This window comes from Mugil cephalus, chromosome 1 (genome assembly GCF_022458985.1).
Source record: "Mugil cephalus isolate CIBA_MC_2020 chromosome 1, CIBA_Mcephalus_1.1, whole genome shotgun sequence".
In the NCBI taxonomy this organism is placed as follows: Eukaryota; Metazoa; Chordata; class Actinopteri; order Mugiliformes; family Mugilidae; genus Mugil; species Mugil cephalus.
This window is the reverse complement of record NC_061770.1, coordinates 23,123,334-23,141,714: the sequence shown is the minus strand read 5'-3', so window position 1 is coordinate 23,141,714 and position 18,381 is coordinate 23,123,334. Positions and strand designations below refer to the sequence as shown.

General features: G+C 41.9%; 1 protein-coding gene across 1 annotated transcript; it reads left to right on the top strand.

Annotated features, from left to right (window-relative positions):
- Window positions 1-4,318: 4,318 nt before the first annotated feature.
- On the top strand, window positions 4,319-16,586 carry mfn2 (mitofusin 2). The gene is made up of 18 exons (XM_047609962.1): window positions 4,319-4,512; window positions 7,077-7,258; window positions 7,423-7,558; window positions 7,701-7,863; window positions 7,952-8,076; window positions 8,187-8,295; window positions 8,382-8,489; window positions 9,557-9,710; window positions 10,086-10,153; window positions 10,384-10,505; window positions 10,639-10,765; window positions 11,430-11,534; window positions 12,226-12,328; window positions 12,888-13,108; window positions 13,438-13,593; window positions 13,696-13,892; window positions 13,992-14,126; window positions 14,725-16,586. The coding sequence occupies exons 2-18, from the start codon at window positions 7,081-7,083 to the stop codon at window positions 14,792-14,794; spliced, it is 2,277 nt and encodes a 758-aa protein (XP_047465918.1). The 5' UTR covers window positions 4,319-4,512; window positions 7,077-7,080; the 3' UTR covers window positions 14,795-16,586.
- Window positions 16,587-18,381: the final 1,795 nt, after the last annotated feature.

Here is an 18,381-nt window from a genome sequence, read left to right as displayed (position 1 = left end):
TTTGGCTGATATCTATAAAAATATAAAATATCTCTGACTGATTTTCAAATCTGTTGGTTCAGTCAGTCACAAAACAGCTCTTCTCTGTTTTTTTTTAAATAAATTTAGACTCTATTAAACCCTATGATTCAAACTAATGCTGCTAATCTCCACGTTCAACCGTCACGTTCTGCCACTCAGCGGCCGTAACCGTGGAGACGTCTCTGGCTGTGACGTCACATGCAAACCCTCTATTGACTATTCAGGTCTGATTAATCTTCCAACGTTCAGCACGAGTTTCCCTTTTATTTCGTTTCCATCCCCTCTGCTGCACTTCAGCAAACGAGCAATATCCAGGGAACCAAAGTGCTAATTTTTGTACAAAGAAGGCAGCAGCAGCAGCAGCAGCAGCTTTGCATAAAATTATGGAGGATATTTTTTTCTTTTTTTTAATTCAAGGATGACTGTGGCTCACTTTAACATTAAAAGTGCACTAGTAATTTTCAGTTTTTGAACCTTGTAATGGCCAGTATGAAATATAGTGCATCGTAGTTACAGCAAGACCTCAGAGTATTGACAGAAAGACAGAGCCAACTGTGTAGGAGCCAAACAGCAGAGAGTCAGTGTTCGGATCCACGTGTGCCTAGGTTTTATTTATTTTTTTTTTTTTTTGGTGCTGCAAGTTTGTCTTGTTGCCTTATTGCCTGCATGTGCAGTGCACATGGGAATTGCTCATTGCAGTAAAGAACGGAAAACATGAATTTTTTGTGTCTGAAGTGAGAGGTTGTCCAGCTCTTTCTTTACATACCGAAAAGAGACGTTGGACATTTACTTGGGAATAAGTGTCCGCTGTTAAATATCCTTTCTCCGAATTGGACCACCTGCTCGCTGTAAATTCTGACCTTTACGTTCGATCGGGATGTGGCATAAAAAATAGCAAAAAAATCAGCCTTTCATATTCATAGCACTTGTACGTTTTTTTTTTTATTTCATACCATGTCGGTATTGACGCCTCTTCTTCCAAGGTTTGAGCTCGAGCTTGTTCTGGTGTTATTAGGACTAAAAGGACCCCCCCCCCCCCCTCCGTCATCCCACACGCCCCGCCCCCCTTTTCCTTGACCTCACATTTGCTGCTGAGGCTCAAAAAAAAAAACAAAAAAAACGAAAAGTGAAGCACTTGATCGGTTGAGATGCGAGCTATTTTTTTGACGGTGTCGTTTGCAGCTTGGCGAAGAACAATGGATCCCAACCAACAGCCTTCCAATGATGGACGTAGCGTGGGCAGCTCCCAGCCGGGGGGCTGTCGCAACCGATTGACGTGATATTGGAAAAGAAGCTAATTAGAGAAGAGATCGGATGAGTAGGATGATTTCTCCCCCTTTCTGCCTTAATTGCATGGACTGTGTTGAAGAACTCATTAGCATTGTAACAAGTTGTCGCACCGTCGTCTTAACATGCTACTGTCGTGCCTCTCTAAGAGTGTCTAACCTTTTGACTTGGGTTTAAGCACTTAAATGACGTTTCTAAGAAAAAAAAACAACAAAAAAAAAGTTGAATTTGATCTGTAACCCCCCCTCCTCACCCCCCAAACCCACACTGAACTGTGTGTTTCTGCTTTTATTTGTATTTGCTTTTAGTTACTTTTTTCGGCTCTTATTTGTGCCATTAGATTGAAACTGTAAAGGTAGATTTTAATGAATCTAAACTCTTTATCTAGTGGCAGACATTGACATAATTCAAAACTTTTCTACCTCTACCATGTCATTTATCTTTCTGTTAAAACAAAAAAAGAGAAAAAAAAATCAGTAGAAATAGTTGTAAAGCTATAACGGTTAGGTCAAGTTTTTACCACTGAAGACGGGAAGGTGTTCACGATTTAAACTTTGAAGGACAGGATACACGTTTTTTTGAGTTCTAGTGGTGTATTTCCGAGCTGTTCTCATACTCGACTCGATATTTCTACTTATTTACTACCTCAGAAGAGACGGGAGACTCTGTCTGTCTAACTTGCAGAGAGAAAAAAAAAATGTGTAGATTTTTATTTTTTTGTCAGAACAAGCACATGTACTTTGTAGCTCCATAGTTTTTTATTGAGGTTACCTCACAGCCCGAAATGATGTCTACTGCAGAGAGTACCACATTGCCTGCCTGTTCATATTGTTCTGTTGCAGTCTGTGCCTCTGTGCTTTCAGTCTGGAGTGTTTTTTTACTCTGTTTATGAAAGAAAGAAAGAAATCCCACAGTTTTCTTGTTGGGGATTCTCACTCTGAGCGCTTCACTGGAAAATCACACACTGCTTCTGAAAGGACGTCTCTGCTGGTTTGAATGATGCTGCATTCCCTTTGTTTTCATATTTTAAGACTTAAAAAAAATGCCTGCATGCACCGATCAGCCACAACATTATGACCACTGACAGGACAGCAGACGTAAATAATCATCGACCATCTTGTGACAGTTCAGCGTTAAGCTGGGAAACTTCTTTTGGACCTGCCGCTCATTCGTGTGGATGTTACTTGGACATGTAGCACCCACCTGGACCAGAGCAGGCGCACCCCCCCCCCCCATACCCATAGCAATGACACCTACCCCAGTAGGATGCAACCTGACACAGACACACAAACACACACACACACACAAACACTGGACACCCTTAGAAGACCCATGTGTTTTCAAAGGCACAAGGGAGACGCAGACGATATTAGAAAGGTGGTCATAATGTTATGCCTGATCGGTGTACATCATGTATCTTGTCCCCAAGATATAAAGACACACACTCACTATACAGCACAAGTGTTGAACGCGTGTCACGCTCACGTGACATTGAAGTAGCTGATTCGAACATTTGAAAAATGCCGAAGCCCTTGAAAGAATCTGTGTCGACGTATTGAGTCGGGAACAAAGGGAGCAGAGGCGTCGCCGCCGCCGCTTCCCTCGGTAGATTAGGAGGCCTGTATGGATACTGCCAACCGTATATTTTTTTGGTGAACCCGACACCTGCTTATGACGGGGTTTGTGCACGGCAACGCTAGAGGGAAGTCGAAGCGCTCCAGACTGAACGTAGAGACGCGTGAACAAGGCAGAGGACACCAGGTTTCATGTCACTTAATGATTGTTCAGCGCTGCGGTGTTGCCTGCGTTCGGGGTGGGCTTGGAGGACCACGCCACGACGCAAGCTTCACCTCAGTTAACTTAGATAAGTTTTGCTTTAGGTGTTTCCCTTTATTACTTAATAGACTAGAAGGCAATGAAAAGAAAAGGTTGTCATTTTCTAATTGTCTGAACATAAAAGTAATACGAAATAAATAAATATTTAGATTTTACGCTGTGTCTGTTTTTTTATTTCCTTTTTTCTACTCTCTGTCTGTATTTAACCAAACCTTACCAACCACTGACCCTACAATTGTCTGTTAATGTTTATTTAATAGTGACTGATGAGCCTTTTTAGGTCTTTTGTACCAGTTATAGTTGGTAGAGTCGAGATACTGGAGAGATACTTCTTTTATAGACGATAAGAGTATCAAACTCATTTTAGTTTGACCTCACCCTATAAATAAAGACTATTCCAAATGTTTCCCTTTGTTTTATGTAAATTATAAAAATGTTTAATTTTTTTTAGAATAAGTGTATTTGCAGCAAATTGCTCACATCTACTGTTTATTTACCCTGAGAATAAGTTGAGTCAAAGTTTATTTCTAAAGCGCTTTTAAAAACCACCTCGGTTGAACCAAAGTGCTGTACAGGAGCTAAAAATGATAATACATACACTAAATATCACAGTAATGGAAAACAAAAGTAACTATCTGAGTGCAACCCTTAGTGTACAAATAAGTAATTAGTTATTTAGTTATTAATTTGTTATATTAGACACTTTTATTAGGGAAAAAACAAAAAAGGGATTGAATTCTCTGGTGGATCTGCAGGCCATATGTTTGACACCCCTGGTTTTATGGGTTTGAAAAAACTCCCGAGAGCTAGAAATACTCACAAAGAATGGAACAAGGTGCATATTTTATGTATATAACGTGTCTAAAAAACAAAGGTAATAAAAGGATAATTATTTTCTATTTTGACCTTAAGTCGTGGCATTTTTGATCGATTGCTGGATCACTTTACAAAACCGAAAGTTTAGTTTCCAATAAACTATCGATTTATGACTGGCAGTGCCTCAATAAGTAGTCAGAATACATATTTTTTCAGTTTATATGAAAAACGTCGACTGCACACGAACGACTGTTTAAAAAATTAAAGCAAAAATGATCACAACCGACGGGGGTCAGTAACGCGCCCAGTAGCGCCCGAAATGCCAAAAGCTACAGTAGAAGAAGAAGAAGAGGCGGAAGCAGAGGAGGATGCAGCAGCAGAAGAAGAAGCAGTAGAAGAAGAATCATTTAGTGACCTCCCTTCACGTATCACAGATAGCTAACTCTAATTACTACATTAACAGCGGGTCCTGTAACGTTACCAGCTTTCAGCTTTAAAGTCGAGGAGGCAGGATGCAAGAGGATTGTTTGTGAGGCGTTACCCCCATCTATGGTAAGTCACAGCCCCCCCGCCCCAAGAAAAAAAGTCCATGTAGCTAGCTTTAGTTACAAATCTGAGTTAACTTTAGTAGAAGGCTAGTTAGCTCGAAGGGTGTGTTATTCTATTAGGACGAAGACATTTACATTATAATAATCATAATAATACTAATAATAACACAATGGCGGATAGAAGAGCATGCCGGTAGCTGTGAATGTTGCGTTAGACTTCCCGGTAACGTGTAAGGTTCGTTACCAAGGTTCGTTACCAAGGCTCGCGTCAAACTGTTGGCTGTCAGTTTAGGAGAATTTACCTGAACGTGTTTTAGTTTATATCAGTGCAATATGCTGTGGGTGTTTTATCTTTTAAAGACGGTAAATACTTGGGCAGTGCCTGCACTTGCACGTCCAAACTGTGCCAGAGGTCACACAGACGGGAAAATGTTGCAGTATCATAGCACAGGTTTGACATTCTTCATACCTTTTAGGCGATATTATCATACACCACTAACATGCGAGAAAACGGACAGGCCTGAATATGTAATGAATGTGTTTCTTTTGGTTAGCGATTGTCGTTGTTGTTTTGTTGCACGCCTTTCTTTTGGTTTCTGTTTGCGCACACAGTGTTGTAGCTGCAGGTAATGATCCGTTTACCTGTGTAACTGTGAGGACAGTAGGTGGGGAGGGCTGGTTGTAATTCCCCGTGAGTCATTCTATTAATCGGATATAAAACACGTGGATTATTTTACCACATGGGTCACATTTAAAAGCCCCCGTTAGTTTCTCAGGGGCTTTTGAGTTGACACTAGTCACTATAGAGACCACTTAAATAAAATAAAATAAAGTTTTAAACCCTTTATAGGGCACTCATTAAAATATTTGAACCCTGGAGTGTTATTGTAGGATATAAGAAAACCCCTTTGCTTTTGTTATTTACTTATTTTTTCCTTTAATTTAAATCAAGATTAAGGAGTTGACTATATATGGTTCCTTGCCCTTTAGATGTATTCAGGCCATTAGAACATGTGCTGATTGACGCACTTGTCGACATTATCACATTAGACAACATTAGGGCCACTCACGCTACCTAATAAACCAGTTACGCTCAGCGTTCATACAGAGGTGGACATTGAAGACCACATTTGACCTGAGAATGTTTCCTTGATATTCTCTGATTGGCTGAATGAAAACCACATGCTTCTAAAACTCACTGAGAGGCACAGGGATGCAAGTTAAAATGTGTGACGTATGTACTACATAAGGTTCCTTTCTCCATAAAGGGTTAAAAATTATGACAAACAAGCATGTTTTAATAGTAAATAATACTTTACACTGTTTTGACCCATCCATTCGTTCACACAGTACAAATTGGGTGGTAAGTGCTTAAGTCTTAAGAGTAGTATAACATGTTATGGTTCACTTTTCAATAAATATATATTTTTATTCTTTCTTTTTTTTGTTTATGCTGAGTGTCAGTTAGGGATACCCTGAAGTGTTTTTGCGCCCTGATCTGATACTGATCTGTAATACACAGTACCAGCCTGTCTGAGTCCAGGTACGATCTTAAATTTTCTCTCCTGGACATTCATAAAGGCTTTTCTTTATCTTACTTGTTTACTGCCAGGTCGGCAGTGCATCATACGGTGGTAGCAAGTACTGAATATTATCTGTCAGAGGTTGCAGAGACTCGCAGACACCGTAACTACAGGCTTTATCAAAAAGGAAAATGCCTAATCTTGAATGTTTGGAGCTGTTGAATTACACAAGAGCACAGTTAACAATTGTATCCTTTTCATTACTGTTCTACCTCGGAGACCAAATATTTGACACATCAAATCAAATCAGCTTTATTTGTCATACAAGGAATTTGTTTTCTGCAGTCAACCCAGCCAAGTGAGCAGAGTTTGGGGGATTTTTAGGTGCTTGCTCAAGGCACCTGGTGTATGTACTGGTGACATGATGGTAACAACGCTGCTGTTCTAGCCACTATTATGCAAGAAGTAACATATCTGTTGTGAGACGTCTGTAAAGGTTCTGAGTCATCTAGGTATGTCCAAAGAAAGAGTTTCTTTTCATTCAAGGGGCTTTTTTCTGTTGTGAGCTGACTTTTATCACTTTTTCACAAAGTATTAAATATCTTTCCCTGTGGAACGAGTTCTGCTCTGGCTGGAGAACTCCTTTAATATCAGGTTTAATGAGTAAAGAAGACGCCTTCATTCGTTACTTATTATCTAAGTGGAATCTGGACACTTCCAAGCCTCTGAAAGTTTGATAGGCATGTTTTATTCTGTATGTGGCAGTAAAATAATGACTGAGCGTAGGGTGGATAAATGAGAGAGAACTGGATACCAGGAAGTTTTGTTCTTGGAGTTTGAGTAAAAAAAGTATAAAGGGACCAAACTGCATTGTGTATTAATATGGATGAATACATTTACTCGGTGGCGTTTCATACCCTGCATGTAGAATTGCGTCCCTAACGGCCACTGTTGCTTTTCTTTCACTACAGGTGGATTTTTTCTTTTGACACATTTACCAGACATAGTTTATAATCCCATTTGTGGTGTTTTGTCTTCTGTCCAGTGCCATGTCTCTGGTTTTCCCGCGGACCAACACGAATCCATTTCACGGCAAGAAGGAAAAGAGAATGATGGCGGAGGTGAACACGTCACCGCTCAAGCACTTTGTCACAGCGAAGAAGAAGATCAATGGCATCTTCGAACAGCTGGGGGCCTACATCAAGGAGAGCGCATCCTTCCTGGAAGGTACCATCGATCTTTATGACGCTATGAATGCAGTTTAACACGTGTGGTCCTGTGTGTGTGTGTGTAGCAGTCGGCACTTTCACAAAGAAGCCAGTGGTCAAATTTTATTATATGTCTATCTAAATCATTTTATAAGTGATCATATATCATCTCCGTAATGTTAGATTCATACAAAAATGAAGAGCTGGACCCAGTCACCACAGAGGAGCAGGTCCAGGAGGTCCGGGGATACCTTGCCAAGGTAGCAGGTATCGGAGAAGTGCTCGCCCGCCGACATATGAAGGTGGTGTTCTTTGGAAGGTATGTGTGTGGTTTTATTTGCCTCATTCATAATCCGCAATAAGTAAATATATTTGTGCGCCATTTAGTGCGAAGTTTGAAATTAAAGACTGACGGTTAAATGAGCTGAGACACACTTGACTGATGATGTGTTCTTCTACAGGACGAGTAATGGGAAGAGCTCCGTGATCAACGCCATGCTGTGTGACAAGGTGCTGCCGTCTGGAATAGGACACACCACCAACTGCTTCCTCAGAGTGGAGGGCACGGACGGCAATGAGGCCTTCCTCCTCACCGAAGGCTCTGAAGAGAGGAAGAGCATAAAGGTCGACAAAATAATCCATAAAGCCGTCTGTGGAACTATGTTGTGTTCGTTTAAACTCACTTGACGTCGATGTGTGTGTGTGATTTCAGACGGTGAACCATCTGGCTCACGCTCTCCACCAGGACGAGGACCTCGATGCCGGCAGCCTGGTCTGTGTCATGTGGCCTAAAACCAAATGTGCCCTGCTCAGAGATGATCTGGTGCTGGTGGACAGGTCAGACGCAAGTTCACTCTACAAGATGCTAAACAAGAAGAATATTTCATCATCTTTCATTAAAACTGTCGTGTTGGCTTATTCTGTTTTTATGTTTCTTCACCTTTCAGCCCCGGTATTGATGTCACCACAGAGCTGGACAGCTGGATCGACAAGTTCTGTCTGGACGCGGATGTTTTCGTCCTGGTGGCAAACTCAGAGTCCACGCTGATGCAGACGGTGAGACATGCAGACAGCTGGAACTGTATGAAGGGATAAAACAGGGAGAATCTACATGAACTGTTGCAAATTACCTCTTTCTACAGGAGAAGTCCTTCTTTCACAAAGTCAACGAGCGACTCTCCAGTCCCAATATTTTCATCCTCAACAACCGCTGGGACGCCTCCGCATCAGAACCGGAATATATGGAGGAGGTAAGTCAGCTTTGTGTCGCAAGCTTTGTGTAAGCTCATATTTTGACCAGTGGATGACATCCCTGATACAGATACGGACCCTTTTAAAGGGGAAATGAAGCACTCAGTCACGTAAACTGCATTTTATAGACGCTCTCATGAACAATATATAACACTATTGACGAATGTTAGCATATTGGCAGAAAATACGGTGGCTTTATTATGTTTTTTTAGCATGTGCGCTGCCATCTTGCCGTACTGTGGCCCGTGACATCATGGGGTTGGTGATTTCCATAGCAGCAGACAGTGACACAGAGAAGAGAGAGCTTGAGGAAGATGGTGACGGTGAAAGATGAATCGTTTTAGAATCGTTTTACTCTGGAGGAATCCCCAGGCCCTTCAAGGGGATATAATCCCTCCACCATGTCATGGGGCGACCCCGAGGCCTCCTTCCAATGGGACTTACCCAGAACACCTCTAGAACCACCTGACTCCTCTCGATGTGGAGGAGCAGCAGTTCTACTCTGAGCTCCTCCCATGTGTCCAAGCTCCTAACTCTGATCCCAGCCACCCTGCAAAGGAAACTAAATTCGGTCGCTTGTATCCGCGATCTTGTTCTTTTTCAGTCATTAAGGGTTGGAACGTAGATTGTAGATCTGATCATTTTGTTGGATCAGCCCAGATACGATCGGGACATCCCTAATATAGAGTTTTGTTGTTCTTACTCCGTGACGTGTTCGCGAATGTACGCCACTAAACTGCTGAGGACTCGGCCTAAGCTGCGAACAGCTAAGCTATTTTTACCATTTCTGGTTTGTCACCTGGGCCTGAGGTTTTCTTATTTGCCTCCTCCCAATCACTCTGCATCACATGTCATTTGTCAAAATTAGCCACATATCAAACTAAACATGACCTCCTCTATAAAAGCAAGGCAGCACACGGCTTTGAAACCTTAGTTTCCGTTTACTCTGCTGCTGTTAGCTTTGATGCTAAATAATGGAATGATGCGTTACAGCATAGATTATTCATCAAACGTTTGCCTTGCAGTTGCAGTTCACGTCCATTAAAGTGTTTTCTTGCCGCGTCAGGTCCGCAGACAGCACATGGACCGGTGCACCAACTTCTTAGTGGACGAGCTGCGTGTGGTGGACCGAGCTCAGGCCAGCGATCGCATCTTCTTCGTCTCTGCCAAGGAGGTTCTCCAGGCTCGTGTGCAGAGGGCTCAAGGAATGCCTGAAGCAGGTGGGTAGGGGAGTCTGTGTGGATCATGGTTCACTTTTATATTTTACTTTATTTTTTTTTTAATGTGAAACCACAAATCGTGTTGGAAGATACTATTTTAATGCAGTCCTAAATTATTATTATTTTTGCATTCAATATTAAGCTTTTCAAATAATACACAGGTCCAAATATTAATGTTTCATTTCAAACATGTGCAACAGTAGGTGATTTATTAAAATTACTTATTTGAGGGGAAGTTTTGTCTTTGCACCAGTAAACTGAAGGAAAAATAATCGAATGCATTGAAATGTTTCAAACTATAGACAGATCTTGTCTTGACACAGAACATTTTGCCTGCTACAGCATTATTCTTATCTTATTCTTATCCTGCCTCAGGTGGAGCTCTTGCAGAAGGATTTCAAGCCAGAATGTTTGAGTTCCAAAACTTTGAGAGGCGATTCGAGGTAAGGTCCTCATGTGTAACGACGAGAGAGACAGTTTTAATTACTTATAATGAGTCTCTAATTTGAATAAATATATTAAATGATTCATCAAATGTGTTCATTTTAAAGATAATATCTTATTTAACTTGGACTTGAGCTGGACGTTTTCCAATAAATGTCACAACTTTGAGTGAGTCTTGTGTGTTGAGTAGCTAAATAATAATTCACTCGATGATGTTGTGTGTGTTCAGGAGTGTATCTCACAGTCTGCGGTGAAGACCAAGTTCGAGCAGCACACGGTGAGGGCCAAGCAGATCTCTGAAGCCCTGCGTCACATCATGGACTCTGTACACATCGCTGCACAGGAGCAGAGGTGAGTCTGGCATCAACACAGATGTATTCACAACAATAGAAGAACAGTGTGTGGATCTGTTTTCTCTACTTCTTGCTCCATGTACTGGTGTGAATATTCTGTGAATAACATGTGTGTGTTTATGTGTGTGCAGAGTCTACTGCCTGGAGACCAAAGAGGACCGTCAGGACCGGTTGGAGTTTATAGACAAGCAGCTGGACCTATTAACCATGGATTGTAAAACCAAGATCAAGAAGATTACGGAGGAGGTGGAGAGACAGGTGAACCCCCAACGTGACATCACAGCATAGCGATTAATAAAGTATTCTGATATTAGTCAACGACCAACTTTTCTGTGACTAAGATGAGGCGCTGACGAGCTAATGCTAACATCTGATCATATAAACTATGACGAAATGTCGACAATGATGGGTGAGAATGTTATTTGAATATCAGACATGTAAAATACATTATCTCTTCTTATGGGCTGACTGCCTTTAATTGAAGTAGATAAGGGCCATTTGCCTACCTGATCTCAGTTGACCAAAACTAACAAGCCCTGTGGCTATAAACAAGGTGGAAGAATATGACATCTGTAGGCGATTCACCCTGATATTTATGCAGCCTCCATCACGGTCGACTACCTGTGTTAAAGAAGTTAAAGAAGTCTCATCTAAGAACCTCTGGTTTGCTCTCCATGCAGTTATTGCCTTCTTCTGCCCTTTGCTGACTTTTCACTGGCATTAACCATAAAAGTAGTTCCCAGAATGAATCATTCTCATGTGTGCTTCTACCTCCTTTATCTATCTGTAAATATATGAAACCTCATATATTAGCATTAGGGGTCTATTTCATGCTCATGGTCCCGGTTCAGAGAAGGTGACGCCTAAAGAGAACCCTTCATCAGGAAGCTGCTTCTGATTCTCGTATTTATGTCGTATTCAGGTGTCTAATGCCATGGCAGAGGAGATCAGGAAGCTCAGCGTCCTGGTGGACGACTTCCAGATGGACTTCCACCCGTCGCCAGTGGTGCTTAAAGTCTACAAGAATGTGAGTCGACTTTGTTGTGGCTTTTGCCTCGAATTTGATCTCAGTTTGCAAGATTCCCATTCTGTGAGTTTTCCAAGATGTTTCTAAAGGTAAATGGTCTTGTGTCTATATACACTCACTGGCCACTTTATTAGGTACACCCGTTTGGTGGCTTGTTAACACAAATAGCTAACCAGCCGATCACATGGCTGCAATTCAATGCATTTATTCATGTAGAGGTGATCAAGACAACTTGCTGAAGTTCAAACCGAGCATCAGAATGGAGAAGAAAGGGGATTTAAGTGACTTTGAGTGACTGTGGGATATTAATGCACAACCATCTCTAGGGTTTAAAGAGAATGGTCCGAAAAAGAGAAAATATCCAGTGAGCGGCAGCCGACAAATCTGCAGTGACTGTGTGATACTATCATGTCAATAAGGACCAAACACCTTGTTGAAAGCATGAAGAATTAAGGCAGTTCTGAAGACAAAAGGGGTCCAACCTTTTACTAGTAAGGTGTACCTAATAAAGTGGCCAGTGAGTGTACATCTTCAGTGGTGTACTGATAAAGTGTCCCTTCACCTGCAGTTAGTGGACAGTCCACTCCCTAACACATGGACTTTGGTGCTGACAGGACAATGTGTGTTTATATCTGATTTGGCCTTTTTCTCACTGTTCTTTATTGTTTTCTTTCTTCGTTCATTGTTCTAGGAGCTTCATCGGCACATAGAGGAGGGTTTGGGCAAGAACATGTCAGAGAGGTGCTCCACCTCCATCACCAACGCCCTGCAGGCCACGCAGACGGACATGATCGGTAACACTTTGACCACATGCCTCTGTCTACTGGTTTACACTACACCAGTGTTTCCCAACCTTTTTTGAGTCTGATTGTACATTAGAAAAATCCCACAGCACACCACCAAAGAAAAATGCCACAAAAAGTGTATATATAATGAAATAATGATCATCTACTTGAGTACCACTTTTTCTTTTCCAGTATTTATGCATTGCTCTCACTGCTGTCTCACTCCAGGCATCACGACTTGTTCTGTTGTTTGAATGGCAGCATGTAGCATGACAGGTTAATTATCTATCTTCTGCCATCTAGTGGAAGAGGATTTAATTGTTCTTCCTGTCACTATATGTCCCTGACATAATGAACAAAGTGAATAATAATTTTCAGACCAATTAAGTGAAATTAGATAATTTCCTGCAGCACAGTCGTTGGGAATCACTGCATGACACAAGCTCCTGTTTGACTTCATGATCTACAGCTGTTTTCATCCGTGCATGATTTGGTTTATGTGCTCAAACAACTGAATTTGGATGAAAAAGTCATTAAACTACGTGTTTGTGTGTCTGTTTGTGCGCAGAGGGTCTGAAGCCTCTGCTGCCGAGTCCCGTCAGAGAGCAGGTGGACAAGCTGGTTCCTCGTAGCTGCTTCAGCCTCAGCTACGACCTGGCCTGCGACAAGCTCTGCAGCGACTTTCAAGAGGACATCAGCTTCCACTTTTCTCTGGGTTGGACGATGCTGGTCAACCGCTTCCTGGGGCCCAAGAACACCCGGCGGGCCCTCATGGGCTACAATGACCAGGTCAGACCTCCAGGGATTTGTGGATTCAAGTGGATGTTATTTAGATATGTACCACCCACCTAGACCAGAAAAGCCCCCACCCAACCCCATAGCAAAGACACAACAATTAGGAACAACTCAACAAATACAAAGAACAGCACAGGTTGTTGACCTGACCTCGAAAATTCACAAACTGAGCCTCAGAAGGCCCATGTCCAATCTCCGATGAGTCAAAACAGTTTTTTTTTTAGACCTGCACAATATCAGGAAGGAGGTCATAATGTTATGCCTGATCGGTGTAAAGCTGCTCCGTGCTCTGTGATGCCATCGGCTGTTGTTCTCCCCCGCAGGTTCCTCGGCCCATGGCCTTGACCCCAGTCAGCACCAGCATGCCTCCGTTCCCTCAAAGCGCAATGACCCAGGAGGAGCTGATGGTCTCCATGGTGACGGGCCTCGCCTCCCTCACCTCGCGAACATCCATGGGCGTCCTCGTGGTCGGCGGTGTGGTGAGTACACACTATACACGTTAGTCTAGATGTGGAGGAAATGGACAAATAAATGATTGCGATGGAAAGTGTTTCTGAGTCGGATCCTTCTGAGCTGTGCAGATCTGGAAGGCGGTGGGTTGGCGCCTGATCGCCCTGTCGGTGGGTCTGTACGGGCTCCTCTACGTCTACGAGCGGCTCACCTGGACCACCAGGGCCAAAGAGAGGACCTTCAAGAGGCAGTTTGTGGACTACGCCAGCGAGAAGCTGCAGCTGATCGTCAGTTACACCGGATCCAACTGCAGCCACCAAGTCCAGCAGTGAGCACGTCGACTGACTCGGGTCGCATTCAGTTGGGCATCGCAGTTTAACCAGCGATTCAGACGCTTGATTGTTTTTTGTGTTTCTGTCGTTTACAGGGAGTTGGCGGGCGTGTTCACTCAGCTCTGCCAGCAGGTCGACACCACACGGCAGAACCTCGAGGACGAGATCACTGATATAAACCGTAAAATGGAGCTTCTCGACAGCCTGCAGAGCAAAGCTAAGCTGCTGCGGTGAGTAAACTCATCACGCTTGGTCTAAATGAATGAAGAGACCTGAGGAAAAGTGGTGCGTTTACAAAGGGGCTCAGGTGGAGTGGGGGTGCAGGGTGCAGGGTGGAGGGGGGGGAATCATGCTTCTAAAGCTACGTGCTAATCTGGCTTCAAAACATCAGATACTAAATGTGTGAATCTACACTTTGTAAACGGCCCCTGTGCACTAATCTCTTAGCCACTGGTGGTTAAAAGAGACCAGTGACTCCACCACCACCTGAAAAACAACCAATATACACAATCAGCCACAACATTATGACCACTAACAGGAGAAGTGAATAACATTAATCTTTTTTTTTCTACATTTACCTTTGTTTTTGTTTTTTTTACCCTACGCTACAAATAAACCCTCTTTGAATCCTGCTCTCAGTGACATAACCGATCATAGTTGCATAATGTAGAGATGAACTGATGACACTTCTAGTATTTTACGACCCGTGGACTTCAATCCGAGTGTGTTGTCGCGTTGCTTTAGATCTCCACCCACAATTCAGCTGAGATCTTTGAACTGAAAAGGCCGTTCTCTCACATTGTCTTGTTTGTGTGTCGTGTCTTTCAGGAACAAGGCCGGGTGGCTGGACAGCGAACTCAACATGTTCACTCAGCAGTACCTCCACCACAGCAAGTAGGAGGAGGCCCGACGTTAGGGGGAGGGGGGGGAGAGTCCTCTGCTGATTTGTTTTCCTGTTTGACAAAACAAAAAAAAAAGAAAAAGAAAGGGTGGATAGATTGCACGTCTGACATGAGTGAAGGGAGCGGCTGTGGGAGTCCTGCAGGTCGCTCTTCACATTAAAAAAACAAAAAACTAAACTAAATGTGAAGAGTTAAAAGAAGCCGAATATAAGCCCAAGATAAAAAAAAAAAAACGGTCTTATGAGTCGATCCCCTGCTGCTCCTTCATGTCTCCGTTCATGTTCACGTGCGGTCGCCTGCACATGAGCACGAACCCGAGGTCTGATTTTCAGACCGACTTCCACCCCGACCTTTAAATTCAAGTTGCCACTAAAAAGCTTGTGTAGATTTAAAGTGTTGTGTATATACTCTATGAACACTGGAGAAGTGCCAGCGCAGGGCGGTCCGTGCGAGTGAATGCGAAACGTGTCTCACCTGTTAAGTAAGTAATATAATATAGCAATGAATGAATGAATGAATGAATGAAGCCATGAATAGTAATTTATTTTTCCATGTTGTGGTGTATTTGGGAGGAGGACGGGCCGTTTAATAGACGGCTACTACCCAAACTGACTAACTGCTAGCTGCTGTTCACGCCTTCTTCTTCTTCTTTTTTTTTTTTTTTTGTTTTTCAGAGCTGATATTTAACATTCACGGTTTGATCTTGAGCACCCGAGCTAGATTTCTAGATCCGCTTTGACGTGTGTGTGTGCGTGCGTCTACCGTGTCTTATCTTTTGCGAGAATCGTCGAGACCGTTTGAGCAAGTGAATCTGTGGAAGAGATTAATTGTATAAAAGCAGAGAATGTGTTAAGTGTGGTACAGCTTTAAGGCACCGTGTTGGTTTTAACTCTGTTTTCTTTTATTGTCAACGAGTTCCAAACCACGTCTGAACCGAGCAGGATGGGACTCTCCTGAACGTGCATCTGTGTTAACGGGCGTCTGTCAGTTGTGCATTAATAGCGATTATTCAGATACACACATACTGTTGTAGGTTTGACTGTATTTGTCATTTATTGGTGTGCAGGATTATTCAGAATATCACAAGACTCATTCATTAGCTGCAAATACTTTACTCAGCGGCAACATTTAGGGTCATTTTTTTTTTTTTACCAAAACTAATTAGGATTTTTTTAATTAAATTTCCTAATTAATTAATCTTTTGGTTGTAACTTTCCCTCTAGATTTTTGCTGAGGAACAACCAGAGAGATCTTAACCTTTAACTACCGGGTTCTTATCATTAACTATTAACTTATTTCAAACAGCACTGATTGTCTTCTTTGTGTCTCCCGCTGCCTCCGTGTGTTTTGCGCGTCATCACTACTCAGCACTACGTCTTTGTGCGTTGTAACATTTTTTTTTTTTGTGTTGCACTGAATGCAAGATGATCCTTTATTTATCTCACGGTGGGGAAGCGTCTCTGCACCTCGGCACCATTCAACTCCAGAAGAAGCTGGAATTTGGACGATATGCATATTATAATTATTATTATGTATGATATGGGAACGCTATAGAGTGGCCAAATCTCGCATCTGTGCCCCCGTTTTTTTTTTTTTGTTTTTTTTTCCCCCCGAGATTAAAAATGAAAAAGTGTGCTTTTGTTTTCTAAACGACTACATTTTAGAAAATATATGAAGGGAATAAACCACGCCTGAGTGGATGTGTCTGCATGCAGTGATGGTTGTTGTAGCCTCATTCTAATGTTCATATGTATGTAAAAAATAAAGGTGACATAATACCAAAAAAAACTTTGCACATATATTTATTTGATTTCAAAGATGTGGGACTTTTCAAATAAAGTAAAAAGACTGATGATAAAACCCTTATATTTGTCATTACACTTAAAGTAGATGAAGACATATTTCATTTTCAGCTATTACACTATTACAATTGATCACACCACAGAGTGCTACAGGAAATCATTCCTGCCTGTGACCATCAGTCTGTACAGCTCCTCACTCTCAGTCTGCATAACCCATATTTATAACCATATTTATACCGATATTGTGCAATAACTCATGTTCACGTCTTATATATTCATTGGACTCTTGACTCACCATGTGCAATAATTTCCCACATTCAGTGTTATTATAGAGCAACAACTTGGAACACAGACTCACTTAAACTTGCTCTATATATTTCTTATTTTCTTTTACATTGATGCATATATTCTTACGATAATTGCCTACTTACCCTTATTTATTCTTATTGCCTATATTGCTCTCTGTTCTGGACACTGGTACACTTTGAGTAGGAGCTGCTGTAATGAAAAGTTATTTCCCCTCGGGATCAGTAAATTCATTCTGATTCTGCTGTGATGTTGTAAAGCACATTTCCCATCAACAAGCATATATTTATATAGACAAATTAACTGGTTGGGTGTGTATCTGTATCTATATAGTGGATATAATTTATACCTGAACAGATAACCTTCATCGCAGTCCCACCCAGTCTGTAGGTTTGTAGTTTGAAGTCCAATTGAAACTGACTGGTGGAAACTTTTAATAAGTCATCACTATAATCTGAGTGCGATCCTGCGGTGTCCTACACGGTTTGTCCAGCAGGTGGCGGCACGATCCCACTGACCCCTGAGCACAAGGGAGCAAGTTAGTGCGTTACATTTTCCACTCATTATAAAAAATTCACAATGAAATAGATTATATATATATATATATATATATATATATATATATATATATAACAGCAAATAAGAAGTCTGTCAAGAACAGTTTGAGCTGTTCGTCCACTGGGAATACACAGGGAATCATATTAAAAGTTTTACATTTTTTATTTACACTTTTTTTTGTTTTTTGTTTTTTTGTATTTGCGCAGAGAGTTGAATTTGGTGGATGAGGAATTATTTTTTTTCCAAACCCAAAACTGCAAGAGGAAGACCGTCAAGCAGAAAACAACTGTAAGTGGTGATAGATACACCGATCAGCCACAACATTAAAACCACTACCAGGAGAAGTAAATAACTTTGACCATCTTGTGACAATTCATTGTTCTGCTGGGAAACGTTTGGACCTGGCGTTCATTCATGTGGATGTTACTTAGACATGTAGCACCCACCTAAGCCGGTGCAGGTACCCCCCACCCCCCATAGCAATGACACTGCTTGATGGCAGCATCTTTTACCAGCATGGTTTAGGAACAAGTAGCAAAAACATGAAGAACAGCACAAGGTGTTGACCTGGATCCCGAATTGATCAAGTGTCTCTGGAATGATCTACAGAGGCCCCTCCCTTCAAATACCCCCTCCCCACTAATTATTTTCTATTTCCAGATACCACGGGACACCTTCAGAAGGCCCATGTCCGTTCTCTGTTGAGTCACAACTGTTTTGGAGGCACAAAGGGAGACCTAGGGACCTTAGGAAGGTGGTCATAATGTTGTGGCTGATGTGTGTGTATGTCAGGTCAGACCACACTATTAGCTAGCATGTAACTAAGATGTAAAAACAGATATATATTTTTTTTTTTTTAAAAAAAAGCATAAACGGATTAAACTGTCTAACAAACGATGTGAAGCTTTGGTTTCATG

What these genes read in the sequence shown, in the direction of transcription:
- mfn2 (XM_047609962.1), top strand. Translation starts at nt 7,081, where the DNA reads ATGTCTCTGGTTTTCCCGCGGACCAACACGAATCCATTTCACGGCAAG. An exon ending in AAGAGAGGAAGAGCATAAAG is followed by an intron (nt 7,864 to 7,951) that starts GTCGACAAAATA and finishes GTGTGATTTCAG; the next exon opens with ACGGTGAACCATCTGGCTCA. An exon ending in AACCGGAATATATGGAGGAG is followed by an intron (nt 8,490 to 9,556) that starts GTAAGTCAGCTT and finishes TTGCCGCGTCAG; the next exon opens with GTCCGCAGACAGCACATGGA.